This window comes from Lepisosteus platostomus, chromosome 4, assembly GCF_059453375.1.
Source record: "Lepisosteus platostomus isolate fLepPlt1 chromosome 4, fLepPlt1.hap1, whole genome shotgun sequence".
Taxonomy (NCBI): domain Eukaryota; kingdom Metazoa; phylum Chordata; class Actinopteri; order Semionotiformes; family Lepisosteidae; genus Lepisosteus; species Lepisosteus platostomus.
Window position 1 is genome coordinate 61,483,019 of NC_142614.1, and position 12,752 is coordinate 61,495,770.

Below are 12,752 nucleotides of genomic sequence, written 5' to 3' on the forward strand. Positions count from 1 at the left end.
TAACATACATTAATTTACTGAAAGATAAAGAATTATCACCAAAAGAAAAACACTAACCAAAATTGAGAGTGGAAAACAATCCATGTCTCTGTCTTCTTAATCTATATTAATATCCCAAGAAGTACAAGATATAATTCACATATTCTTTCTTTGTTCTCCTGTAGGCATCTTGGCCATATGTATTGCAGAATCCTAAAAAATATAATAAATATAGAAGAGTATCGACTGAATCTTAACCATAATCGTGCAGCTGGCAACACAATATCTTTCATATCCTTTCTTATGAAATGCAATTTAATGTGTAGATAACTCCAGGTTTTGTGTGTAAGTAAGACGATGCAACAAAAAACAGAATTTGACCTGAAAAGTTTTGGAATTGCAGAAAAGACCTTTGATTTTCATAAGAAATATATTTAAGTTGGGCAGCACGGTGGTGCTGTGATTAAAATTGTCACCTCACAGCACTGGGGGCTGGGTTCAATTCCAGTCCTGGGTTGTTATCAGCATGGAGTTTGTATGCTATCCCTGTGTTCCTGTGGGTTTCCTCCAGGTGCTCTGTTTTCCTTCCTCAGTTTAAAGCCGTACTAGGACGTTATTTGGGTTCTGGGAAAATTGGCCCTGGTGTGTCTGTGTGCCCGGTGTCCAGGGTATATCTTGCTTTGTGCCCATTGCTTGCAAGAATGGGCTCTGCCATGATCCCCTGTTGAATAGAACAGTTTGAAGATAATTGTATGTTTTTAAAAGTGCATAGCCTGGCCTTTTCCTGCAACAGTAGAACAATTATTCTTCACTATCATATATGTACTATAGCATCATTATGTTTGATACCAAAGGTGCAAGATTTGAACCTTGAACTCCTCAGTGGAAATGCAATAAATGCCTGACTGTTTCAGTTACATAAATGGCTGAAAAATAATATCTAAAATACTGTTGATGCACTATTTCAAAATAAATACAAAGAACTGTGGTGTCACATTAATATAGTCAACTGGCACATCCTATATGCTTCTGCGCATTCCTGAGTATAACCCTAGTCGGTCATATTTCTCCTGTTTTACCTCTAAGATTTTTTTTATTTATAAGTGGATTGTAAGTTAGAGTTGTGAGCATTGATTTAGTTGCACAGTGGGAGTAAGGTTCCGTATGAATTCGCAATAACCTGTAAGGAACAATTCTGATTTGTTCTTGGCAAATTGATCATTAGCAAATATTATAAGATTTGCTGCATTCCAACCAGCAAACCAGGAAAAATGTGAATTCTGCATGTGAAGGTCTGTCTTGATGAAGACCTTGTTTTGGCTAGAGAATATCTTAATTTAGGTTTTAACAATGCTATTTAGTTAGTAATCAATATACATAAATGTAAGGTTCTACATATTTGTACAGTAACATTCAATCTAAACAAACACATATGTTTTAATTTGATTATATGTGCTGTGTACTATATGTGCGTATTGTATTTTTGAAGGTAAAAAGAAGCTTTGACCAGAATAAAAAAAACATTAGGTTTTAATGGGTTTTAACAAATTTTTTGGTCTGGGCTGGAGAAATGTCTAAATAATCTAGTTGAATGTTAGATTCACTGCTTGAACTAGACGAAACAGGCAGCTGGATAAATCATTTATGGGTTTCAGTCCAACATATTCAGAGAAAATGAGTGATTAGAACAGCATAGACAACACTGCCAAAGACTTCTGGGTCAAGCTACTTAGTACCACAGGTTATTATCTGGAACTGTGTCATTGACTGCAGTTCTCAGCAGTGACTTCTCAATTCATGCCAACTAAACAGATGTCTGCATTGAACCTCGTTGATATAAGGTCAAAGACATATTCTCATTTCAGTTTCTGAATGACACTGACATTTCCCATGATTGTTCACGTATCATAATTAAGCCATTGAACTGACATCCTATGAATGAGTGTATACTGACTGGAAAGTGGATTTCTTTTGTCTCCCTGAAACGTAGCACCCACCGAATGCCTATTTGTTATTGAATGAGGTTATTCCCACTGGATATGGTTACATTGAAAAATCAGTGTGTGGTGTTATATTCTTTGAATGCTTGGTTTTTAGCATTTAAGTATCTCAGCCTCTGTTGGTAGATCCTCTAACCCTCTCCTAGGTTTCTATCTGAGCTTCCAGAGCTACTACCTCCCAACCTATCGTATATAGCCATTTTATTTCTTGATGATTTAAATATAAAATATGGATTCTCATAACTGCTTTGCCCCAGCTGATTTCCTAGTTACTAATGATTGTATTTGTTTTCTTCTACATCTCAGCTCCCCAAAGGATAAGCATGGCATATGTTAGACTTCATCAGTTCCTGTTGGTTTGACATTTCCAACCTTCAAGCATTTATCCTGGAGCTGTCTGGCCTCAAGGCTCTTACTGTGTGTACAGTAGCACTACTATGAATAGAGTATGGACTATGACGGTCTCTAGATTTAAATTTGATTAATTCAGCTAGTTTGTGGTGGTGGTGGTGGGGGGGGGGGGGGGATCACAAAAACTCTAATGTATTTCCGACTGGTTGTTTGAAGATTCTGATGTTCTTTAGAATTACACCCTAAAACAAAACAGAGTATCAACTCTATATTCCATAAACCTGATTCATTTGTTTGTCCTCCCCCCTGTACTTAAGTGAACTTGAATATTGGCGAGGGAAGACGGGACTGTCCATCTATAGTTCAGTGTACAACATCAGCGGGCCAATATGGATGTGCTTAAGGCAGTTACATGTCGATCCTCCTTTCAGTTTGCATTTATTATGAGCAGTCACAGTAGTCCTACAATCCTTTGCTCCAATATCAATAAAATGTTTAGCCATTAGGTCTTTTTTTCCTTCCTCTGCTGAACAAAATAACACTTTCAATTATTTTGCTACCAAATGCATAATATTGTTTTGCACCACAGGGGTGTTAAGGATACCTATATGAATAAGTATTTAGTCGCTGAACTGTCTGTTTACCACTCCATTCAATTGCAGGTCAGTTTCTAGTCTTGCAAGCACATGAAAAGTGGAAGTAGTAGTACAGTAGACTGCATTTATTAAACCTAAACCCTTGTTTGTGGTTGTACCACCCCTTGTGTAAAGTGCAAGTATGAATTGAACGATACAGTAATGAAATTGAAAGGCTAACAGGTGATTGGACAGTATAGGATGATCTGCCCACTCTCTACCTTAAACAATATCATTGTGTGAATGAGTGTCATCTTTAACAGGACAGGATTCCAGCACCTTTGGCCCTGTCCTTGAACGACAAACATACTAGGTAAAGAGATCTGAAAAGACCAACCTTCAAGAGAAAATGGGCTATATCCTTTTATTTGTGAAAATATTTATATTATATAATTGTGGTCTGTGGTATCTGCAAGATAAACCTTTTTTTCTTGTTATGATGTATGTAATTGTTATAGGGAAAAGGTTCATTTTGGTTAATCACCAGTTGAGAGAGCAGTTTTGTCTTGACTACGGCCTTTTATTTTATAGAAATGACTTGACCTTTCTTATGCCAGATTTTTGTTTCTTATGGATGCGGTTTAGATCTGTTTATCACTGAAAGTTCCGGGCTGTGACTTATAGGCTCCTCTGTACTCACACCTATTTAGTATTTGTATTACAGAAAATTCTGTTCTTTGTATAGAAATGATAGAGAGCTTGGAGTTTCGTGAAAAGCACTCCTAAATATATTTTGTTGAATATAACATTCTAAATATATTAAGAAAGTAAATAAGAGGGAACATAGTTAAAACCAAGATTTTGAATTTGTTTATGAATGATTTTTAAATAGCTTAATATTTGTGCATAATTTTTCAGTGCTTTTTACTTGACAAGATTGTAATGTAGTGACGTGTAGTAATTGTAAGTTTTGTTTCAAGTAGAATTTCACATTCTTATATCATATCGGCAGAACCAAAGGCTAGTGAATTATTCAGTAGAGTTACATTTTTTCTGTTGAACAAAGAGGACAATGTTCAAAGGTTTTTTTTTTACTAGTCCAGTATCAGCTCCCGTGTCTACCTGTATTTCCAGAGTGGGGAAAAGGAAAAATATTTCTTCTTCCTCTTATATTGTCTTTTGGTCACCTCAAAACGTTTCAGGACGTTAAGTCCTATATTTTAATATATACAAGTTGAACTTTAGACATGTAGCAAACTAACTTGATTCTGATTTTTGCTTGTCTTTTTAGAATGTAGATGAGTTCACTGCATGTAGATGAGTTCACTGCATGTATGAACTGAAAGATCATTAAACTTTGAATCCAAAAGAGACATCACAGGAATATAAAGTGTATGTGTGCATTGTGTTGAGTGTTTACATTTATATAAATGTTTAGATATTTCTGTGCAGTGATATTAATGTATTCTATATTGCAGTTCTTCAAGTATGGTGCATGACATTATTTATATATTAGCATTCTTTTTCAAACAAAAGAAGAAAGCAAAGAAAATAACTTTATAATAACTGCTGTTGCCTTTGATATTTACTTAATAGCTAGCTGTGGTTAGCAGTACGTTGTTAAAGGAATCTATTTTATAAAAGTTGTCCATTCAATGACAATCTAGTATGTGTGTTGCTAGATAAAAAAGGTAATTGTACAATTCTTGTACCCTCACTATATAAAGTGCCTTCACTGGTAAATATTTTCTTTAAAAAATTCCCAAGGTCGCTTTTGCTAAACTGTTCTCATGATCCAGCTATGACTAGTCCTTTATCTTGTCATTGTATTCTATTGAAATAAAACCGTTGATGTGAAAATGAGCTTGTTTCATAGAAAATCAGGAGCATTTTTAAGAAATATTTTTCCGGCCAGAAGTGCAAGGTAGTGAGAACTAGGCTTTTGCTGCTTTTTATTTTTATAGTACAATTTTTCTGTGACCTTATATCTCATTAAGAGTAATTAAATATATTTAATATATAAAAAATATTTCAATTTAATGGCACAGCCTTAATGTTGCACACACTGGAATTATCCTATATGTGTTTAGAATTATACGTTTGCCGTACACTAATATTCATAGGTGACAACAAATTTCCTTCTGTATTAATCCCATTCAAGCTCACATTTTTTTTAAAGAAAAGACATTAGACAACATTTGTCTTTTTACATATTTTTCGCTGAGAAAAATATTTTCTCAGAAGAATTGTCTGAGAAAAGGCAAGACAATTGGTTAGGTTATGGGGTGCAGGCAGGATTGCTTTCGTGTTTTTTGATAGAATCATCTTTCATGGTACATGTCTTTTGACCCTGGAAATTATGATTTTCGTTTATGAATCCATCTGGTTGTTGATTGACTGTTTATTTGTTCTGTCACAATAGCTCTAAGAGATCAAGCTGTCTTTGTGAAGATTAGATGTGTCTCCTGGTTGGGTTTTGATGATGTTGTATGGCTTGTTTGGATACTGGCAGAGAGCTTTCAGTGTTGTAATGAGAAAGCAGGGGATTATGGTGACACAGAATCCCTGGAAACACTCCACTAGAAAATTGGAGCTGTTCCAGAGAAATGGGCTTTTGAGTGTACATACTGCACGAGGAGTGACAATTAGAGGTTAATTCATCTGTGGCTTTGTTATCCCACTTTGCTAAACTAAGGTTTTGTGCAGAGCTCTGGAGATGGAAAATAACCAGAACTGATCATTAACACTTGCCCTGTATCTCTTCAGAAATAATGTAATACACCATATCATTTGCAGAAATTGGTGTTTATAGGAATTGGCACACATGTTCAAATTGCTCGATATCTAGTACAGCTAGTTTTTGGTTTTAAATAAGCTACTTTTTAATGTTTTCATTACTACTTTGACTGATGTCGTTCTATTTGGAAGCAGACTAACAGAACTGCAGCCAGTTTAAAAATTGAAGCCTTCTGTGGTTGAGATGCTGTAATGTATTGTATGTTTCCTATTCCCAGTAGTTTACATTGTAAAAAGATACAAAGCATTTTATTTTTATTATAAAGATTATATGACATAAATGGACAATAGCAATGTTTTTTTCTCTTTAGCATAATTTACAGCATTTCCCATTGCCTAAATTAGGAGGATTATGTGGGTTTTACTGAAATTATTTTACTTTAAATCCAATATTTACTGTTCTTTATGCCATCCACCTTATAAAATGTGTAGGTCACCAAGTTCATTGTTAGATAGTCCAACCTGTGATCAGGAGGCATTTTGGCAGTGATATTTTAGTAAAAGTTCCTTTTTGTTTCCCTTTCAGTCCATACAGCAACCTCTGCAATATTAATGTGTTAAAAAGTTTGGAGCTAAAAAAAAAATAGTAAAAATAAAACCCCTAAAAATCTTAATTGGAAAAGTATTAAGCATTCACACTCTGTAATAAACTTTGCCTCAGCCAGTTGCCTTTAGTATTTGCACAATATGATGTGCAAATGAATTACACCTGTGTCTCATTAAAGTGTTAACCATTCAGATTGAACAGCTTTGTCTTTGTAAGGTTGAATATACCTGTCAATGTGAGTTCCCACTACTGGACATTGCTATATGAAGACAAAGGAGCTTCTCCAACAACTAAGGAAAAGAGATGTTGACAGATATAAGTCTGGTGAGGGATATAAAAATATTTGAAAAGCACAGAGTATTCAACGGAGTACTATTAAATCAATTATCAGAAAGTGAAGGACACAAAACTACTCCGAATCTTCAACAACCATGTCTTCCTCCGAAACTCAGCAGTCAGGCATGCAGGACGTTGGTCAGAGAAGCAGCCAGGAGGCTGAAAACAACCCTCAGACACCTACAATGTTTCATATCTGAGATGGGAGAACCTGAGTGGGTCAACAATAGCTCAGGTACTCCACAAATCTGGGCTGTAAGGTAGAGTGGCAAGGAGGCAGCCATATTTGATAAAACCTTACATGAACTCCTGTCTTGAAAAAGCAAAAAGGCATGTAGGAGCCTCTGAAACAATGTGGAAAACAATTCTGTAGTCTGAGAAAAAAAATATTTGGCCTTAATGCCAAATGTTTGGGGGAAGAAGAGCACTGCTCATCATCACTCACAAAACACCATCTCCACATTGATGGCGGTGGCAGCATGATGTTGTGGAATTGTTTTATTAGCAGTTTCTGTAGAAAAACATGGAACACTGCAAAGATCTGAAACTGGGATGAAGATTCATATTTCAACAGGACCATGAGTGCGAACACAAAGCCAAAGCAACCCTTGACTGGCTTAAAAAGAAGGTGGAAGCCCTTGAGTGGCCCAATTAAAGTCCAGACTTAAGTCCCATAGTAAATCTGTGGCAGGCATTTAAGAGTGCTGTACACCACCACTCCCCCAGCAACCTGCAATAGCTGAAGTGATTTTACCTGGAAGAGTGGGTAAAAATTAAACTCACAAGATGTTGTTTACAACATACTGCAAAAGACCCGAGGCTGTAATTGCTGCAAAAGGGGGAGCAACTAAAGATTAAATTCTTAAGGCCTCATGGGGGTGAATACTTGTCCATGCTGCATTTTTCAGTCTTCTATTTTTCATTAAATGTTTCTTTTACGTTAAAAATGATTGTGAATGAAAATATTAAGCCTATTCTGTTATTTGTTTTAAAAAAAACCTGTTCAAATGTGTTTCTTTTTGAGGTTGTAACAGCAAAATGTGGTAGTGGTCCAGGGGAGGTCAATACTTTCTTCATGCACTGTATGTATAAAATGTACATTTTCCTTGCAAATTGCAGATAACATATCCTGCAGATTGGAGATTTCTCTCTTAAATGTGACAAATAATGTGAATTGTCCTTCAATATATGACGGTAATAGAATATTGTTAATTCAGTAGTACAATAAAATGTCTTGAGCAGAAGAATTGCACATACTTGAGAGCACTGAAACTACAGCACTCTTATATGAAAAATACACAACAGAACAGCTAGCTGGGTGTAGAGGGAGGCAAGACAACAGTACAGAGTTATGAGCTGGTGGAGAAGTTGCACGCTTTTTAAATGATTACACAGACAGAAATGTGCGTGAGCAAAGGTTTCACAGGATTGGGAAGACTGGTACCCAATATGGAAACTGTATGAGTGAATTCTACAGATGATAAACCTGCAGTTGAAAAGAGAACCCTGTATTGTATAGATGTGAGTTTGACTTCTGAATTGGTATCGTTCGGTTACTTCAGATTCCCTATTCAAAGTGTTCGGCAAAGTGTCGAAACTTGCACTTTAAGATAAAGCTCTTGAAAATCTGAAGTGCTTTATTACACTATGTAAAGTAACAAAGCATATGATAAGCAAGTTTCATAATATGATGTTTAGGATTTTCAAAGAGTAAATCTTATTATAATTTCTTTTTAATAATGTTCTGTTACCTTTGCACTGTTTGTATTCTCTTAAACATGGAGAAGTGTAAAAATGTAAGCAGAGGATAAACAACAATATGGGGATAAACAACAAAGGTGGGGTATGGTGTTGACTATGTTAGTAAAACATTTATAAGCTCCTTCTGCCAGTGAGAAATTGCACAAGACAAGTGGTCAATTATACACCAGATTCTGGCAGCAAAACATGCAGTCCATAAGATTGCATTGAATATATCCCTCAAAGTTTGTGATGAGCAATATTATGTATAATCCGTACATGACTGTGAAATCCGAGTTGAATTGCTAAAACTGATGAATTAGGTATGGTGAAGATTGTAACATGAAAGCAAGCTCTAGCAGGCACCTGAGGAAGTCAGATTGTTGTTGTAGAATCACCCTGGATGATACTTCCACAGCCATTGGCTGGACTTTCCATTATAAAGGCCCTATTGTGATTATGGAAGACTTGTAATGTTTGTGACATTTTATTATTAGTGTGCTGCCAGCGTTGGAATGGAATTTTATGATACAGACCAAGAGATACCAAGTTCAATAACACATCGTGTACAGAGTTGTCAGTGTCACATAGTAATTAGGTATGAGGTTAGAGTCCTAACCTCAGTCACCGGGCTTTCGAACTGAATCAGAAAATTAAGAGGAGGATGCAGAAAACAACGTTTGCCTAAAAAAAAGCTGCATTTTTTAGGAGGACTAGAATAGTATTCTTTCACCTTCATCCATCATTATCAAATTGCATTTGACAGCATTACATTTCAAGGTTGGTTTTTAAGCTTGTACATAAAGTGTGAATAGCTGTTGTGTATTTTACCTGTAGTACAAGTTCTTGCGTAGTATATGAAAAAATGTCAGGTTTTATTCTGTCCTTGACGTATAGCTTACAGAGTTTTTCTAAACAATTTCTAGCAATTGAGGATGTAGCCTTGGATTTCTGTACATTAAGAAATCATTTCTTTGCACAGCAGTGTAAAACAACTATAAAAGCCATTCAGTGTTAGATGAATGTACAGTAGGAATACAGCACTTATAAAGTGTCTTAAGCTCCATTAAAAAAAACAACAACAACAACATCAGTATATAAACAGATCTTTTACAATGTGGGCACTGTACTGGTACCCAGGAGAAAAGATAAGAGTCACTTCTCCTTCAGTTAGGTCTGTATGGGGAGGGTATGAGATTGTGTCTTCGCTTGGGGAAAGGCGTATCCAAACATGCTGTAACATGACTTCCTCTATTACAGTGTACAGAACAAGTAGTTTATTTATAACTAGCAATTTAATAGCATGACATATCTGCCTGGAGAAATAATGGCTTAGGAAGAGGTTCTTTGAGAGGCGCAGTAGCATGAAGGGCATTTTTTCTCATCAGTGGTTTAATATGCATAAACCATTTTGTTTGGCATTCAGAGCATTCTGGTTTAGATTGTCCACATGAATAGACATGGTGATATATTGTGTACATATATCTAAAATATGGTAAATCTAAAATATCAAAATAAGTATACCAGCCATGTTCTTGTGATTAAGGTAGATTAGTGTCTCAGTTTGGATTTGAGAATATATAAGTGGTGATGTTGAGTTGGGAGGTGTGTTTGTGTACTACCTTAACTATACCCTGATTGAAGACAGCATTACCCAGGGTAACTGATAGAAAATTGTTTGTAGCGAGCTTGTTTAGGTAGGAAAAGTTCAGTCTTGCCCTAAAGCCACAGGTTGATAAGCATTCAGAAGACTGTATAAACAAGGGAGAGCACACCTGCTGCGCTACTTCTCTCCTTTAAGAAAGGACTGACCCTCCAGGACAACTTCAAGGCAGATTTAAGCAGGCTTAAGGCTTGATTAGAATTACTGCTGGAAACGGTCTTTTAACCCTTCCAGCTATGTCATGATAAGCATGATGCTGTTCTTTGAACCGTATGTTCAAAACAGTGGTGCCAAGCACGTTAACTAACCCACATTACATTCCCCCCCCTCAACAGCAACAACAAACCATCTACCCCGCAATGGTTAGTACAGCGCTGAGCTTCATGCAGCCTCAGCTGAGGTCAAGCACTCCATTTCTAGCTTCTCAAGGGCTTTCTCTATGTGTTGCCAATGTACTGGTAAAACAGACTTTAAACTCTTGTCAGCACAGTTACTGGTGCATGCATCACAGCCCCACTCAAATAAACCTGTCACAACACAGACTCGGCAGCTAGAGAAGAGTACAAGGGCAGGCCTCTAGCTTTTCATTCGAGCAGCACTAAACGTGCGCAGAGTGCCCAATTATTTCAGCATTATTGAGCAAGCCTACAGGAGGACCCAAGCCTCGCTACATTAGATTTTCTTTAGTAATTTGCTCAAGTACCGCTGAGGACACTTAAAGGGCTTAAAATGGTGGCTGCAACCAGCTTCCTTTCTGGGTTATTAATTCAGTTTTTTTTCCCCTTCTCTCTCTCTCTCACTCACTTTCTTTTTCTCTGTCTGTGAAATTAACTCCCGCTGTATGCTGTGCTGTGGTGCTGAAAATATATTTCGCCACTAACTTTTTCGAAGGTTTATCTATTTTTTTTGCCCAAAACCGCTTACAAAAGGCATTTTGTGTCTATGCCCTTTTGAGGTAGTTTTTTTCTGGCTTTTGTTCTCTTTGAAATCATACACCAGGATGTATCAGGGATTTTACACACAACCATGTTTAATTACATGAAGTAGATAAGCAGAAAACAGTTACCAAATTATTTCTTCTACCCATGGGGATGTGAAATGTTTCTGACTTTTCTTTTTGCTTTCCCCTCACAATACATGCATGCTGTTAACTATCAGTAATTATGGTTTTAATGATAGTGCTGAAGAGGCCTTGGTACATGAGACCCAGTGTAGGAAATTGCAGCTTGTATGCTGTTTGGATGTGTGAGCTCTTGCTGAATGGGTTGAATATCTGGGCCCTTTTTTTCACAGCAGCAGCAGCTTCAGGCTCAGCATCTGTCACATGGACACGGACTTCCAGTGCCTCTGACGCCTCATCCCACAGGCCTGCAGCCCCCCACCATTCCTCCTGTTGGCAGCAGCGCCGGCCTCCTGGCCCTGTCCAGTGCTCTGGGTGGCCACCCACAGTTGCCAATCAAGGATGAGAAGAAACACCATGACAACGATCACCAAAGAGGTAAGGAAGTCCTCCAGTATGTCCTAGTGGTTTACAGTGCTGCCAGAACAACAAAAAACATGTAATAGGTTTATTCCATGCTGAAAAAAAGAAGCAAGAAAACACAATGTTTCGGCCGTGGAGCCTTCTTTACCTCACACCTGAAGAAGACTCCACGACCGAAATGTTGTGTTTCTTGCTTCTTTTTTTCAGCATGGAATAAACCTGTTACTTGTTCCTTTGCAGCCTACGCATGCTGACGCAGCTACCCACCTGAACTACAACAAGAAACATTGTCACTAGTACCATTGCGTTATGCAAGGATACATAATCCTCAGTCTCTGAAGACCTGGCTTAATCACTGTGAATGGGAGTGAAAACAGAAACCAAAATATTCTGATTAAAATTTGTGTTTTTCAGATTTTCATAGCTCTTGTTTTGCAGTATTTAGCATTTTAGCCAGGAAGTGTACAGTGGAAATATTAGATGGGTTTCAGCACTTTATATGTATTGTCATTTCCAGTTATCCAGAATGACTGCCATTTATTGTGAAAGAAGGTTGTTAGTGCACATTAAATTGAATTGTGATAGAATTAACATGCTTTGTTGTGATTGCTAATTACTTGTCCCTTTGTTGGAAACCTGGGAGTGCGGTACCATGAAGGGCAAACCACGCAGTTATAACTAGTAGAATAAACTTAATTATATAATGTTTACAGTTTTATTCCTGTGTTCTTATTTGAAAATTGAACACTAACAGCAAGTAGTTCACACACAAAAGACCACCACTTTCAATTAAGTCATCCATAGTACAGAAAAAATCACCATCGTCAAATTACGCTTGGCAAATACTCAGCAGGAACAGATACCCTTTTCCACCCTAGTTTTATTACTTGTGATTTATTTCTTTCAGCAGTTTATATAATTATGTTTGAATGCTGCTTTCATCTGGTTTTGTTACTGAGAAATTAGATAAAATTGAGTAAAATCAGCCATTGGTAATAAAAAAAATTAAGTAAGAAATAAAGAGGAAAATGTAAGTTTTAAATTTTAATTCAGAAAAACCCTGCAAAGAAATTAACAAATAGCTAAGTGTTCTTTGTGTCTAGCAGCCTTAAAGAGTAGGATAGTCTTTTCATTGTTGTACTTTACTGTTTCTGTTTAGAAATGGAAAATCTACAGTATTTTTTAGCACTTCTAGCTTAATGCTTTTCTTGGTCTTGTGAATTATAATTTATTAATTTCACTTATAGTTGGTATGTGAATTCTTTACTTGACAAAGTCCATA

General features: G+C 36.6%; 1 protein-coding gene across 5 annotated transcripts in view; it reads left to right on the forward strand.

The window, feature by feature from the left end:
• Positions 1–12,752, forward strand: part of LOC148673559 (transducin-like enhancer protein 4) — an 85,352-nt gene that overhangs the window by 21,549 nt on the left and 51,051 nt on the right. For 4 of the 5 annotated variants that reach the window (XM_088630168.1, XM_088630170.1, XM_088630166.1 and 1 more), the window contains one exon: positions 11,281–11,485. In XM_088630168.1, the coding sequence (XP_088486294.1) occupies positions 11,281–11,485 (205 nt within the window). The remainder of the gene's footprint in view (positions 1–11,280; positions 11,486–12,752) is intronic. The other variant, XM_088630167.1, reaches the window with a different exon arrangement.